Genomic DNA, 16,523 nt, shown 5'->3' on the forward strand with positions numbered 1-16,523 from the left:
GTGGTGGAGAAGGGAGAGGCCATCCTCAGGGGAAGCCTCAGGGCCTGAGGATAGGAACCTCCAGAGTCTCAGGACCTCACGGCAGAAGCCTGAGGGGAAGCCTCAGGGCCGGAGGATAGAAACCTCAAGAGTTTCAGGACCTCGAGGCAGAAGCCTCAGGGGAAACCTCAGGGACTGAGGATAGAAACCTCAAGAGAGTCTCAGGGCAGAAGCCTCAGGGGAAGCCTCAGGGCCTGGACACAGCATCCCCTGGGCCCGGTGGTGGGTAAGGGAGAGGCCATCCTCAAGGGAAGCCTCAGGGCCTGAGGATAGAAACCTCAAAAGTCTCATGACCTGAGGGCAGAAGCCTCAGGGGAAGCCTCAGGGCCTGAGGATAGAAACCTCAAGAGCCTCAGGGCCTGAGGGCAGAAGCCTCAGGGGAAGCCTCAGGGCCTGAGGATAGAAACCTCAAGAGCCTCAGGGCCTGAGGGCAGAAGCCTCAGGGGAAGCCTCAGGGCCTGAGGATAGAAACCTCAAGAGTCTCAGGACCTCAGGGGAAGCCTCAGGGCCTGAGGATAGGAACCTCAAGAGTCTCAGGACCTCACGGCAGAAGCCTCAAGAGTCTCAGGACCTCGGCCATTGCTTCTCCTTCTGAAGCATCGATTGCTGCTAAACCTCATGGTTGGACCCATGATTGCACAGTGAAGGGTTGGGCGTCATCTAACTTTCTTGGGCGCTCCTTGTTCCTTCGAAGCCTTTCAAAGGGGAAAGCATTATTTACCTTTCAGTTCAGCAGTGAACGGTTCTGAGTCGTCCAAGCCCTCCATCAAGTCTGGGGCTGAGTAATGTCACAGTCAGCGACAGGCATCGAACGAACCTCAAGGCGGTGCACGTGAGTTCAGAGGCAGGAATTAAGATCATCTAAACCACCTTCAGATCTTTCCTCGAACCAAACCGCTCCTAACTCTCACAGTGTCCGAGCCTCATCTCTTGCTTCGCACTGGTTGAGGGAAGCCGAGATCCTCTCTCAGCAGCTGGAGTCAGATCACCTCAGACATCTGGGGTATTGTCATCACCAAAGGGGGAACAGGATCAAATTCTCTACAGATTTGGGGTCTCTTGTAGCTCCTTGGCCCCACTCGCTGAAGAAACTAGAGATTTAGATCTCAGAGATGCAACCTGTTTGGGATAAGAGAGCCTTCACTCCAGTTCCCAAAGAAGAACAGGCCATGGGTATTCTCGTGTCTTCCTAGTACCGACCTGTTCCGGGGGGTTTTATCGAATCATCTACTTGAAGGGCGCAATCAGTTTGTCCGAACAACCCATTTCAAGATGGACACTTTTCAGGCTGTAAGCTGTCAATCTTGCGAATACATTTTAGGTGGCTTTGGAAGGTGTTTATATTGAAACGTTCCCCATGTGACTTCCTCATCAAAAGTCCCAGCGTTTCCGCTTCTGTCCAATCATTCTCAGTTCAAGGTCCGCCACTTCATCATGAAACAAGCCTTGAGGGTTTTCTCCAGGCCCATATTATTCCTTCACATCAATGGAATGGTCATGTGGATTTGTATAGCGCTTACCACCCGAGGGGTATCCAGGCACTCAGCTGGTGCAGTCCTTGGCAGATGTACAGGCTGTTTGCAAGCTCCTGTCCTCACTGCGGCTCCTGATCAACCCAAAGAAATCCAGTCTGTGACCAACTCAGGGCCTTCGATTCACTGAGGCAGATGTGGGACAGGTATCTTTGCCTCAGGACCGGCCGGTTACATCCATTCTCACTCGACGACCTCGCTGTGTCGCCAGCCAGCTCCGGCTCACAGCTGGATGCATGTCCATGGGTAGAGGGCGAGCTGCTTTCCCTTTGTCAGGGGGTGGATGTGCTCCTGTCTTCAGGATTGCTGGGTCTTTACTTCCTCGTGTCTTATGCTTTCTTCTAGTTTTCCACAGTTTTGTTGTTCTGTGTCTCACCTTGGGCTCTGTGTTGAAATATATTCTCTGGTAGTGGGATCCAACCTCTCGTCTGCACCAGCTAAAGATTCTTGTGACGGAGGAGATTGCTCAGGAACCACAACTTGATGGTTCCAGCACATCTGGAGAAGGGGTTCTCCTCGCGTGGCTGAATGTAACCTTCTGGTTCCCCACACTAGCCCTCTTAATTTTTAAACAGGTCGTCTTGTATATCCTGGATGTTTGCTGTGCTGGGGCTGTGTCTATCCATTTAGAAAGGCTGTCTTTCCATAGATATAACAATCTCTTTGTGAACTTTGGTGGGGCAGAGAAAGGTGTTTCTTCTCTTTCTACCTTGAGCCTCTGGATAAGGGCAACCATTTGTTTTGGCTGTGACCTCTCATTTAAGGAGTTGCCTGAACATATTCAAGGATGCTCTACTACAGGTGTGACTGCCTCGTGAGCTGAGGTGTGAGGGATCTCATTAGCAGACTGATGTTAATTCTTAATTTCCGACGACATTTGGCAATTGGGTTTTATTTGCTCTCTCAAAACCGGTGATTGAGATATTTTTCATAACAGTACACTCATGGTGTCGCGTGCTTTCCGTTTATGACTTCTGTATTGTTTCTTTTGCGCAAAGCTGCTGTCTGGCTTGTGTATGCCCTCAATTCTGACAACGGAGAAGGGAAATGAGTTGGTAAAGTTCAGATTGCTTCGGTAATCCCGTTTTCGTTCCTTGTCCCAGGCCTTACTCCCCCTGGCCTCCCTCTTGATCACAGCTTCAGCCTTGGCCTGGGTTGTCGTACCAGTACAACTGATGGGCAATAACACCTTCTACAGGGTATCACAGGAGTGGTAAGAGTCTTTCTTTAAGACACCGCTTTAAAGTATGTCTGCAGGAGGGGTCTTTGTCACATATAAAGACAGGAACAAGGAGGAACAAAATCAGAGTATGAGGACTACCCGAAGACTCTGAGCATTTCAAGCAATGGAAATAGATACTTGAGAAAATACAAGAATTGTAACAAGAAAAAAAAACTGAAATAATGTAGTCAAATAAATCAATTTCATTAAAAAATGAACAAACACTATTTCTGTATAAGTGCACTCCTCACTGGTGACAGAAGGGCTCCCCCTCCAACCACCCTTTTGTGTACCCTGAAGCTGGGGGCACGTGGCACTGTGGATCCCCCTCCCCTGTCACTCTCTGCTCACCCGTGAACTGGTTCTCTGGTATGGAGGGTCGTGGGTCTAGGTCCGAGACATCCCTCTTGCCCACACAGACCTGGATGACCTCAGTGACTGGCATGCGGAAGCTCTGACCTGCAACGGAGAGGAAGAGAAGTGAGTATCCTGCCAGAGGGACAGAGAATGCCAACATCAGGATCGAAGCTACTGACAGGAGTCGGACTCTCGCCCTGACACTCCCTGCCGTCGTCCTCTACACAAGGGAGTCTCCCCAGCAGGGGTGGGTGTATGATGGGCACTGCTGGAGCAGAGTCAGAACTGTCCAGAAGCAGGTTCCTGCAACTACTCTTGAGCCAACCCACCCGCCTACCGCCGAGACCCCTCCTTCCTGAGACCACCGACTCCTACTGGGAGCACTCCCACCTTTTCAAGTCACACCAAGCTTACTCAGCCCCCTCCTGCTCCCACACTCACCTATTATGACGCCTTCACCTCCAATCTGATGCAGTGACATCATAAACTTCTAATCTGGTACAGTGACATCATGGACTTCTAATCTGATACAGTTACATCATAGACTTCCAATCTGATATAACAAAGTCACAGACCTGTAATCTTACACAATGATGTCACAGACCTCCAGCCTGATATAGTTGCATCAAAGACCCCAATCTTATATAGTGACGTCACAGACCTCTTCTGATATAGTGACATCACAGACCTGTAATCTGTTTGACGTCACAGACCTCCAGTCTGACATAGTGACATCATAGACCCCCAATTTGATATAAGGATGTCATAGACCTCTAATGTGACATGGTGATGTCACAGACTTCCAGTTTGATCTAATGACATCCTAGACTTCTAATCTGATACAATGACGCCATAGACCTCTACTGTGATATAGTGACATCACAGACCTCCAGTAGGATATAGTGACATCATAGACTTCTATTCTGATATAGTGACTTAATAGACTTCTAATCTCATATAGTTACATCATAGACCCCAATTTTATATAGTGACATCATAGACGTCTAATCTGTAATAGTGACATCATAGACTTCTAATGTGATATAGTGACATCACAGACCTCCAGTCTAATATAGTGACAACATAGACCTACCAATCTGATATAGTGATGTCACAGACCTATAATATGATAAAATGATGGCACAGACCTCCAGTCTGATACGTGACATCATAGACGTCTGATCTAATGTTGTGATGTCATAGTTCTAATCTGATGTTGTGACCTCATGGATTATGGTAATCAGATTTTACAAGTTTAGTGTTCCCTAACTTTTTGATCTCCTAGCACTGTTAGAAATCATGTTGTGAAGACTGCCTGTGCAGGTCAAGGGGTGTCCCATGGTGGGGGATTTATGGGGTGTGGCTTTTGATCCCAGAATGTGGTAAATGGTTCTTCTGTTCCTTTGAATGTCCAGGGGCGTGGCACGTCACTGAGACAGATGCAGACATTGCTGTGTCTCTTCCTTCCCTGCATGCCCTGCTCTGCTCACTGCCCCTCTGCACAGGACAGTGTGGCTCGAGCTGTTCTCCAGACGCACCTGTAGACAGCTCCGGAAGACAGGGAGGAACAACAAAACCCCAGGAAGCCCACACCGCCTTCAAAGCAGACACCACCACACACCACCACCTCATCAAAACAACAAGAAAGAAGGCCCTCCAAAATAGAATCACCAACAAACTCACACAATAACAAAGAACTCTTCAGCATCATCAAGGAGTTCGCCAAACCCAACAGCGAGGCCAAAGATGTCCCACCCTCCCGAGACCTCGGCACCTTCTTCTACTGCAAGATCAAGACCATCTACGACAACTTTGACACCCAGGACCACCCCACCATGCCAGCAACCACCACAACTGACTCCCACCACCCCCCAACTGACTTTGCACAGCTGGTCCCCACTCACCACAGCGACACCATGAAAAGCATCTACTCCGGAGCACCTTCGGACCCCTGCCCCCACTGCATCTTCCACAGAATCGCCTCCACCATCTGACCCGAGCTGTGCCGAACCATCCACTGCTTCCTAGAAACTGTTACCTTCCCCGATGACTGGAAACACGCAGAGATCAACCCCCTCCTGAAGAAACCCTCCGCAGACCCGACAGACCCCAAGAGCTTCAGGCCTATCTCCCTGCTACCCTTCCCAGCCAAGGTCATCGAAAACACCTAGCTCACCGACTTTTTCGAAACCAACTTTGTCCTGGACATCTCCCAATCTGGATTCCGAAGCAATCATAGCACTGAGACCGCACTCCTCACTGCCCCCGACGACATCCACTCCGTCCTCGACTAGGGCGAAACCGCAGCCCTCGACCTACTGGATCTCTCGATGATTTTCAACACCATCTCCCACCACACCCTAGCCACAAGACTCCACAATGCTGGTCCAAGACAAGGCCCTTAACTGGAGCCGCTCCTTGCTCACCGGAAGAACACAAAGGGTTAGACTCCCACCATACTTCTCAAAACCGACAAAGATCAGCTGCGGAGCACCCCAGGGCTCCTCCCTCAGCCCCACCCTCTTCAATGTCTACATGGCTCCCATCGCAGCCATCATCAGGAACCAGGGGCTCAACATCGTCTCCTACGCAGGCGACACCCAGCTGATCCTCTCCCTCACCAAAGAAACCTACTGTTGCCAGGAACAACTTCCATGAAGGAATGAATGCTGTGGCGGCCTGTATGACGGACAGCTGCCTGAAGCTCAACTCGGAGAAGACAGAAGTCCTCATCCTGGGTGCCTTCCCCTCTGCTTAGAACGACTCCTGGTGGCCCTCTGCTCTAGGAAGTCCCCCAACCCCCACGAACCACTCATGAAACTTCGGCATCGTACTGGACTCCTTGCTCCGATAGGACCGCCAGATAAACACGGTCTCCTCGGCCTGCTGCAACACACTCCACCCGCTTCGAAAGACCTTCAGATGGATCCCCACCGAATACAGGATTACAGTCATCCATACCTTCATCAGCAGCAGACTCGACTACGGCAATGCACTCTACGCCGGCGTCACCCAGAAACTCCTCCAAAGACTCCAGAATGTCCAGAACGCCGAAGCAAGACTAATCCTCAATGTCCCCCGTCACAGCCACATAACTCAACATCTCTGCAACCTCTACTGGCTCCCAGTCGACAGAAGAATAACCTTCAAACTCCTCACCCATGCATACAAGGCCCTTCACAACACCGGACCCGCATACCTGAATCACCGCCTCACATTCCACGTACCCAACAGACACCTCCGCTCCGCCCAGCTTTCCATGGCTACCGGTCCCACGAATCTGCAAGACCAGAACCAGAGGATTGTCCTTCTCCTACCTCACCTCCAAGACCTGGAACACCACGCCCATCCCATCCTCCTCTGAAAATCACCCTCGCTGACACAATTCAGGAAGGACCTCAAGACCTGGCTCTTCGAATGAACTCAGCACTCAGCCTGATCCACTGCGCTCCCCCCACAGCACCTTGAGACCCTCACGGGCGAGTAGCCGCGCTTTACAAATCCTGATTGATTGGTTGTGACCCTGGTCTAGATCAACAAACTCTTCAGTGGAGACGAAAGGGGCTTGCTGGATCACCCCCACAAGTGGTGCAAGGTCAAGCAGTCCTGCCTTTACCCCACACTCACCCCACCAATCCTGGTGAGGTGGAACATTACAGCAACCCCAACTCTGACGTGGAGAAAGGGGGGTGGGACCCCTGTCCAGGGGTGGCGAGAGAGCTGAAGCCAGCAGCAAATCCTGATTGGCTGAAAGCCTGACAGTGGGCTGGCATTATGGGATGGCTGACAAGTCTTTAAATGCAATGAAAAAAGCGGGAGGTCCTCTAAAAAGGGATAGACCAAGAAGAGAAAACTAGGTATCCTTTCCAGGAGGCGTGGCCTATGGAATTAGGGGTGTGGCTTAAACCATGCGAACTACAATTCTGTGCTTCCCACAGCATCCCAGCTGACTGGCACTTCTGTGCCTCTGGGTGAGCTTTCTGGTATTGCATCCGACATATCACACACTAAAGACATGCCCCTGATAGGAGTGATACTTATGAGCTTGTAGATAATGCAAAAGTAACAATGTTCTTGTTGTGAAGGAATAGAAACCAAAGGGAAATATTTACGAGGAAGTGGAGGAGTGAGGCTTAACGCACCATATTTACAAGGATATGGCGCAGCCCTGCGTTTACCCATGTGCTGCCGCTAAATTTAGCAGCCTAGCGCCAACGCAGGCACCCTTGCCCCATAGTGCAAGGGTGTCTGCATTGAGGGGAAGATTGTTTATGTGCAGGAAGGGGGACCTTCCTGCACATGAACAATCTTTAAATCGTGTTTTGTCATTCTATATATTCTGCTGAATGCAGCACACATAGAAGTTACCCAATGTCATTTTTTTAAAGTATTGTTTATGTGCAGGAAGGGTCACCTTCCTGCACATAAACAATCAATGCCCTTTTGATGTTTCTACGTATGGAGCACAACGCAGCACACATGGAAACAGCAAAAACATGGAGAAATAAAGAATGTCTCCACGTTTCGCCTGTTAAAGACCAGGTTCTCCCTGGTCTTAATTTTGGTGCTGCCTCCCCCAGGGCGGTGTCATCGGTGCGACCGCACCGGGTGCTGGCTTCGGGTGGGGCGTCATATCTGTGTGGTTTCAAAAGCACCTGCTGCTGCATTCCTGGCCACCAGAAAATTTTCAGGGAACAGTATAAATGTCAAGATAACTCCAGCGATTAATGTTCTTCTTAGAGAGAGATCAGAGGTTTGTCTAGTGGAAGTTTTGACTCGTGGTAAGGTAACGCAGAGGGTTAATGTGCCTGCTGCAAAGAACGTGTACCATTCAGATCACAAAGCTCAGATAATACAAATAGGTCCGTGGGCTACTGCTTTTTTCCAGGGAGATCCTTTTGTGACTTGCAGTTTATGAATTATAGTCCTAACATAGAACAGTGAGCGAACTGTCACCAAAGAGCTGCGTAAAACCGCAAGGCACAGATTAGAGCGTTATGATTTTATCCGTCTTTCATTATCCTGACGTTGGAAAATGGGTTCATTTGGATAGAAATCAGTTCTGATTATTAAAAAGAGCCCAACCAAGGTGTTCAGTCTGAAATCCAGAGTTTGCGCTTCTCCAGACCAAGCACTGCTAAACTCTGCTGTCTCCCAGAATGGATGACGTGACGCCTGTACCGTGTAGTCCTCTGTCCTATGTAACATTTCCTATACACTAAGGTACACACCTATGCTTGATTGTCCCTGTGTAGTGTGTGCCATGCAAAGTGCTTTGATACAATACACTAGTATGAGTGGCAACGACGCTATAAAACGATGTAAACACATCTGAGAGGGAGTGCTTATGCAGACTCGAGGGGGCGCTGTTAAAGGGCGGTAGTGAAGGAATCCGAAACGGAGGTGGTTATTGGGGGGCGCCAACAAACACTGTTGCACAGGGCGCCCCCAGCACTAAAGCAGGCCCTGCTGCCTCCTATTTACACTGCCCTTGTAACGGCACTTGTGTTGTTACAACCGCGCTGTAATGGTAATGTGTTGTAATTTTAATGCGTTGTAACTGCCGCGTTGTAATGGCTGTTTCCCTTTTTATAGTCATTCTTCAGGAATCGGACATTGTTTCGATAGGGATATTATTGCCAGGCCTGAGACCCTGAGCGACCCGCCCCACTTAAAGCCCCGGTGGCTGTTATGACCGTCACTATAGGAACAGAGAGGCTGGCATGGAGCCCTGTTCATCAGGGGGCAGGATTGTCCACCTGAAAAGATACAACTGGCCTTGGCTGATTCTCTCCAAATATCCGAGAGCTGCACCGTTCAAGATGCAGCAACTGAGACATAAGCAACACTCATTGTAAATATAAACGAACCCTGTCCACCCTCCCCCTGGTGCCACTGTACGTCAGCACCGGGAAGAACAGACCAGGGCAGGAGCCGGCTCAGGTATTGTCGGTAAGAGCCGGCTGATTCTAGTACCTGAGAAAGGGGTGGGGGAAGAGGGGGCCTGTGAGACGAGCAGCTGCAGTGAGCGCACCTGTGCCAACGAGATGCAGTGAGCACACCTGATCTAACAAGATGCAGTGAGCACACCTGAGCTAACAAGATGCAGTGAGCACACCTGGGCCAACAAGATGCAGTGAGCACACCTGGGCCAACAAGATGCAGTGAGCACACCTGGGCCAACGAGATGCAGTGAGCACACCTGGGCCAACAAGATGCAGTGAGCACACCTGGGCCAACAAGATGCAGTGAGCACACCTGGGCCAACAAGATGCAGTGAGCACACCTGGGCCAACGAGATGCAGTGAGCACACCTGAGCTAACGAGCTCCAGTGAGCACACCTGAGCCAACGAGATGCAGTGAGCACACCTGAGCTAACGAGATGCAGTGAGAACACCTGAGCTAACAAGATGCAGTGAGCACACCTGATCTAACAAGATGCAGTGAGCACACCTGATCTAACAAGATGCAGTGAGCACACCTGAGCTAACAAGATGCAGTGAGCACACCTGAGCTAACAAGATGCAGTGAGCACACCTGAGCTAACAAGATGCAGTGAGCACACCTGAGCTAACGAGCTCCAGTGAGCACACCTGAGCCAACGAGATGCAGTGAGCACACCTGAGCTAACGAGATGCAGTGAGAACACCTGGGCCAACGAGATGCAGTGAGCACACCTGAGCTAACAAGATGCAGTGAGCACACCTGATCTAACAAGATGCAGTGAGCACACCTGATCTAACAAGATGCAGTGAGCACACCTGAGCTAACAAGATGCAGTGAGCACACCTGGGCCAACAAGATGCAGTGAGCACACCTGGGCCAACGAGATGCAGTGAGCACACCTGAGCACACCTGAGCTAACGAGATGCAGTGAGCCTACCTGGGCCAACGAGATGCAGTGAGCACACCTGGGCCAACGAGATGCAGTGAGCACACCTGAGCTAATAAGATGCAGTGAGCACACCTGAGCTAACAAGATGCAGTGAACACACCTGAGCCAACAAGATGCAGTGAGCACACCTGAGCCAACGAGATGCAGTGAGCACACCTGATCCAAGCAGATGCAGTGAGCACACCTGAGCCAAGGATATGCAGTGAGCACACCTGAGCCAAGGAGATGCAGTGAGCACACCTGAGCCAAGGAGATGCAGTGAGCACACCTGAGCCAACGAGATGCAGTGAGCACACCTGAGTCAACGAGATGCAGTGAGCACACCTGAGCTAACAAGATGCAGTGAGCACACCTGAGCCAACGAGATGCTAACAAGATGCAGTGAGCACACCTGTGCCAACGAGATGAAGTGAGCACACCTGAGCCAACGAGATGCAGTGAGCACACCTGAGCCAACGAGATGCAGTGAGCACACCTGAGCAGAGGAGCTGCAGTGAGCACACCTGTGCCAACGAGATGCAGTGAGCACACCTGAGCTAACGAGATGCAGCGAGCACACTTGAGCCAACGAGATGCAGTGAGCACACCTGAGCCAACGAGATGCAGTGAGCACACCTGAGCCAACGAGATGCAGTGAGCCCACATGAGCTAACGAGATGCAGTGAGCACACCATAGCTAACAAGATGCAGTGAGCACACCTGAGCCAACGAGATGCAGTGAGCACACCTGAGCTAACGAGATGCAGTGAGCACACCTGAGCTAACGAGATGCAGTGAGCACACCTGAGCTAACGAGATGCAGTGAGCACACCTGAGCTAACGAGATGCAGTGAGCACACCTGAGCCAAGGAGATGCAGTGAGCACACCTGAGCCAACGAGATGCAGTGAGCACACCTGAGCAGAGGAGCTGCAGTGAGCACACCTGGGCCAACGAGATGCAGTGAGCACACCTGAGCCAACGAGATGCTAACAAGATGCAGTGAGCACACCTGTGCCAACGAGATGAAGTGAGCACACCTGAGCCAACGAGATGCAGTGAGCACACCTGAGCCAACGAGATGCAGTGAGCACACCTGAGCAGAGGAGCTGCAGTGAGCACACCTGTGCCAACGAGATGCAGTGAGCACACCTGAGCTAACGAGATGCAGCGAGCACACTTGAGCCAACGAGATGCAGTGAGCACACCTGAGCCAACGAGATGCAGTGAGCACACCTGAGCCAACGAGATGCAGTGAGCCCACATGAGCTAACGAGATGCAGTGAGCACACCATAGCTAACAAGATGCAGTGAGCACACCTGAGCCAACGAGATGCAGTGAGCACACCTGAGCTAACGAGATGCAGTGAGCACACCTGAGCTAACGAGATGCAGTGAGCACACCTGAGCTAACGAGATGCAGTGAGCACACCTGAGCTAACGAGATGCAGTGAGCACACCTGAGCTAACGAGATGCAGTGAGCACACCTGAGCCAACGAGATGCAGTGAGCACACCTGAGCAGAGGAGCTGCAGTGAGCACACCTGGGCCAACGAGATGCAGTGAGCACACCTGAGCAGAGGAGCTGCAGTGAGCACACCTGGGCCAACGAGATGCAGTGAGCACACCTGAGCCAAGGAGATGCAGTGAGCACACCTGTGCCAACGAGATGCAGTGAGCACACCTGAGCCAACGAGATGCAGTGAGCACACCTGAGCCAACGAGATGCAGTGAGCATACCTGAGCCAATGAGCTACAGTAAGCACACCTGAGCCAACGAGCTGCAGTGAGCACACCTGAGCCAATGAGATGCAGTGAGCACACCTGAGCTAATGAGATGCAGTGAGCACACCTGAGCCAACAAGATGCAGTGAGCACACCCGAGCCAACAAGATGCAGTGAGCACACCTGAGCAGAGGAGCTGCAGTGAGCACACCTGGGCCAACGAGATGCAGTGAGCACACCTGAGCCAAGGAGATGCAGTGAGCACACCTGTGCCAACGAGATGAAGTGAGCACACCTGAGCCAACGAGATGCAGTGAGCACACCTGAGCCAACGAGATGCAGTGAGCATACCTGAGCCAATGAGCTACAGTGAGCACACCTGAGCCAACGAGCTGCAGTGAGCACACCTGAGCCAATGAGATGCAGTGAGCACACCTGAGCTAATGAGATGCAGTGAGCACACCTGAGCCAACGAGATGCAGTGAGCAAACCTGAGCCAATGAGGTGCATTGAGCACACCTGAGCCAATGAGATGCAGTGAGCACACCTGAGCCAATGAGATGCAGTGAGCACACCTGAGCCAATGAGATGCAGTGAGCACACCTGAGCTAACGAGATGCAGTGAGCATACCTGAGCCAACGAGATGCAGTGGGCACACCTGAGCCAATGAGATGCAGTGAGCACACCTGAGCCAACGAGATGCAGTGAGCATACGTGAGCCAACGAGATGCAGTGAGCACACCTGAGCCAACAAGCTACAGGGAGCACACCTGAGCCAATGAGATGCAGTGAGCACACCTGAGCCAATGAGATGCAATGAGCACACCTGAGCCAACGAGCTGCAGTGAGCACACCTGAGCAGAGGAGCTACAGTGAACACACCTGAGCCATCGAGATGCAGTGAGCACACTTGAGCGAACGAGATGCAGTGAGCACACCTGAGCTAATGAGATGCAGTGAGCACACCTGAGCCAACGAGCTGCAGTTAGCACACCTGAGCCAACGAGATGCAGTGAGCACACCTGAGCTAACAAGATGCAGTGAGCACACCTGAGCCAACAAGATGCAGTGAGCACACCTGAGCAGAGGAGCTCCAGTGAGCACACCTGGGCCAACGAGATGCAGTGAGCACACCTGAGCTAACGAGATGCAGTGAGCACACCTGAGCCAACGAGAAGCAGTGAGCACACCTGAGCAGAGGAGCTGCAGTGAGCACACCTGAGCAGAGGAGCTGCAGTGAGCACACCTGAGCAGAGGAGCTGCAGTGAGCACACCTGAGCTAACGAGATGCAGTGAGCACGCCTGAGCCAACGAGCTGCAGTGAGCACACCTGGGCCAACGAGATGCAAAGAGAACACCTGAGCCAACGAAATGAAGTGAGCATACCCGAGCCAACGAGATGCAGTGAGCATACCTGAGCCAATGAGCACACCTGAGCAAAGGAGCTGCAGTGAGCACACCTGAGCCAGGCAGCTGCAGTGAGCACACCTGAGCAGAGGAGCTGCAGTTAACACACAAGAGCCAAGCAGCTCGAGTGAGCACACCTGAGCCAACGAGCTCCAGTGAGCACACCTGAGCCAACGAGATGAAGGGAGCACACCTGAGCCAACGAGATGAAGGGAGCAGACCTGAGCCAACGAGCTGAAGGGAGCACACCTGAGCAGAGCTGCAGTGCGCACACACGAGGTGAGGAGGTGCAGTGAGCACCCCTGAGCAGTGAGCAGACCCAAGTTAAGCAGCTGCAGTGAGCAGACCCGTGCCTAGTGTAGGAGAGTAGGATCTGCTTCACACGGTTACCCCCACTTTTTGCTGGTGTTTCACTGTTTTTCGACCTTAGTCTGGCTGTGGCCCTGCTAATCAGGACCCCAGCCTAGCTGCTTCCTCTCTAAAATGGTTTCCATGTACATTAGGTACATATCTAATTGGATTCTGGAGTGCCTTATAAGCCCCTAGTATATGGTATATTATGTACCTAGAGCATAGGTACCTCAGAGGCCTACCAGGGGCTGAAGCATGTATTATGCCACCCCAGGGAAGCACTCCAAAATGGCACCACAGGTCTGCTACTGCAGCCTGGGTAATGGTGTGCTTGCACCCCTTACTGTGGTATAGGCTACCTATATCACTATCATTGCACACACATATAAAACCTATAAGTCACTCCTATGGCAGGCCTTAACAATCCTGAAGGCAGAGTGCTTGGTTTTTATGTGAGAGGGTGCCCCTGCATGAGCAGAGCCCCTCTGCAGCGTTCGGAGTACCTCCTCTGATGCTGTTTGTGGTGCAGCCTGACCATACACTCTTAAGCGCATTATAACCTCGCGGTAAATGCTAACTTTGGGATGGCTGCACGGAAACATGTTGCGTTTGGTGTCAAACGCTTTGGAATACTACCCCCCTGCCAGTTCTAGCTGCAGGGGGAGCATTCCACCCTTCTAGAGGGAGAGACATGTTCACACTGGTCTAACCCGGTAGGACTTTCTACAGCCCTGGCATCACAAAATGGATGCTTCTGCCACAGACACGGGTCTGGCCTCCTGCTGCTGACCGAAACTCCGGCAGGGGAGGCCTGGACAATAGGTTTCCTGTCCCAGGGAGGTGTAACCACCCCCCCAGACAGGCAGATGTGTATTGGGGCTGGGCGGGAGCACTCTCTGGTGCTTTGAAGTCCTGCACTGGGGGCACACTTGGTGTCCCTGTGCATAGTCCAGTTCAAACCGGTTGCAGGGGCTACCTGCCCCTGCTCTGGCGCAAAACTGGACAAAGGAAATGGGTGTAACCACCCCTCTTTCCAAACCCTCCCATAGGTGGGTCTCTAGAGTATGTCCAACCCCCAAACTTAGTATAAGTATGGGAACCCAGTCCTTGCGACATTAGATTACCCTGGATGAAACTCTGCAAAATATATCCTGGACCTTCGACGTTCTATCCTGACTAGAAATCTCCCTTGGAGTCAAAGAGTGACTCCCCTGCTTAGCAGGCACCAAAGAAGCAACTGTCCGGTCTGCAATTCCGAAGCTCCCGTTGGACGCCAAAGCCTCTGCATCACCAGAGGTGGATTTCCTGATTTCCCCGAGGTTACCCTGAGTCCACAGCAAAGCTGAGGCCCGTGGCTATCGTGGGTGACGTGGAACCGTGACTCCTGGGCACCGAGTATTATTTCAGGTACATCGACTTCCTGTTTATTCTTGAAGTTCTGCTTTGGGCTCCGAGTAGCCCCAGTCTTGAGCACTGACTGCACTGAAGATCTCTGGCCTCCACTCCACGAGTGACCCGTGGGCCGGGTTCCAGTGCGACCGCTCGAGGCTCCTTCGCAATCGCTAGCCCGTTGGCTAGTGGGTCCCCATGAAGGCGACTCCTCTTCTGCTTGGGCTTCCCTGGTTGCTCCAGACGTGCCCTGACTTACCCTCACTGGGTGAGTCCCACAGACCTTGCTGTTCTGCACCGACGTCCTTCTTCTCTTTCCACAAGACTTGCCGTTGCCAAGGCTTGTTGGGTCCAATCTGGTCGCCGACACTACAGCACTCGACAGACTTTGTGAGACAGCTCAAATCCGGCTCGTGGACTTCGTTGACGCCTCCTAGACCTCGTGGCTGGATAATCAAGACACCCATCAACTCACCTGAAGCACCCGACATCTGTGGGCATTGGTCCATCCTGCCCTTGGTCACTGACTAGTGACGCAGACTCTGTCCCCTCTGCTTTCAGGTTCCTTCCATCCTAGATCCAGGCTTGGATCTCTTCGAACACTTCTCCTCTTCACGGCAGCAGCAGTTCTTCGCCAGCTTCCATTGGAATTGACGACGCGACCCAACACCAAAAGACACCTATGCACCCGGCTTCCCTGGGTGAGGTAACACGAGTACTCTGGTGCTCCCGTGGGTGCTAGCCCTAGAACTTCTGATGTCCAAAAGGGTTTGGTCCTGATTAGATTCTAAGTGTCCCTAATCTTTACATTTCCAACCGCGACATTGCCCATAGAAGCTAACAGGAACCCGCGGCTGTGTTCACACACTGCACACAGTCCCCGTGGGTCCCCTGTGTAACTACCTTGGGTGGTTCCTTGGGGCCCAAATGCTTCTAAAGGCTCTAGGCCTTGTGTCTAGTTCAGTCATGGTTCTTATACCACTTTATTGGTATTTGGTTTGGTACGCCCCTAGGGCCCAAACGTGTATTCGTGCTATTACTGTTGATTGCTAACTTGTAAATTAAGTACTTCGAACTCCAGTCTCATAAAGAGACTAGAGGAGTGTGTTTTATCTTAAATACATATATTTTGAATATATACCTGGTGTGGTTGTCCTTTCATTTGGTCATTCAAGAGATTATAGACAGGTAAAACAAGCTGCTTTACATTCCTTCTAGACTTAGCCTAAAGGCTGCTCTCCATAGCTACCACTAGGATAGCTTTCAATAAAGGTTGTCTTTGACCTATCACCATAAGGGGTTGTTTGGACTGATACAGGGTGCCCACTATATCTAGTGGACAGCATATACCTGGCCAACTTCTCACACCTAGCAGCTGCAGTGAGCACACATGAGATAAGGAGCTGCAGTGAACACACCTGAGCCAACGAGGTTCATGGAGCACACCCCAGCCGAGCAGCTGCAGTGAGCATACCTGAAGTGAGGAGCTGCAGGGAGCACACCCGAGCAGCTACATAATTTTTTTTTTGTGTAAAAGTGCCCATGCAGTGCTTTCACTTCAATGGAGGCCGCACTCCTTTCGTCAGACTCGGCTCGCTGTAACCTGAAAACGGTGAGCAGCGTCTA

General features: G+C 51.7%; 1 protein-coding gene across 1 annotated transcript in view; it reads right to left on the minus strand.

Annotated features, from left to right (window-relative positions):
- LOC146797202 (ceramide kinase-like) overlaps positions 1-16,523 on the minus strand; it is a 269,453-nt gene that overhangs the window by 141,698 nt on the left and 111,232 nt on the right. The window contains exon 2 of the mRNA XM_085629912.1: positions 3,145-3,252. Within this exon, the coding sequence (XP_085486038.1) occupies positions 3,145-3,252 (108 nt within the window). The remainder of the gene's footprint in view (positions 1-3,144; positions 3,253-16,523) is intronic.

This window comes from Triturus cristatus, chromosome 10 (genome assembly GCF_964204655.1).
Source record: "Triturus cristatus chromosome 10, aTriCri1.1, whole genome shotgun sequence".
Taxonomy (NCBI): domain Eukaryota; kingdom Metazoa; phylum Chordata; class Amphibia; order Caudata; family Salamandridae; genus Triturus; species Triturus cristatus.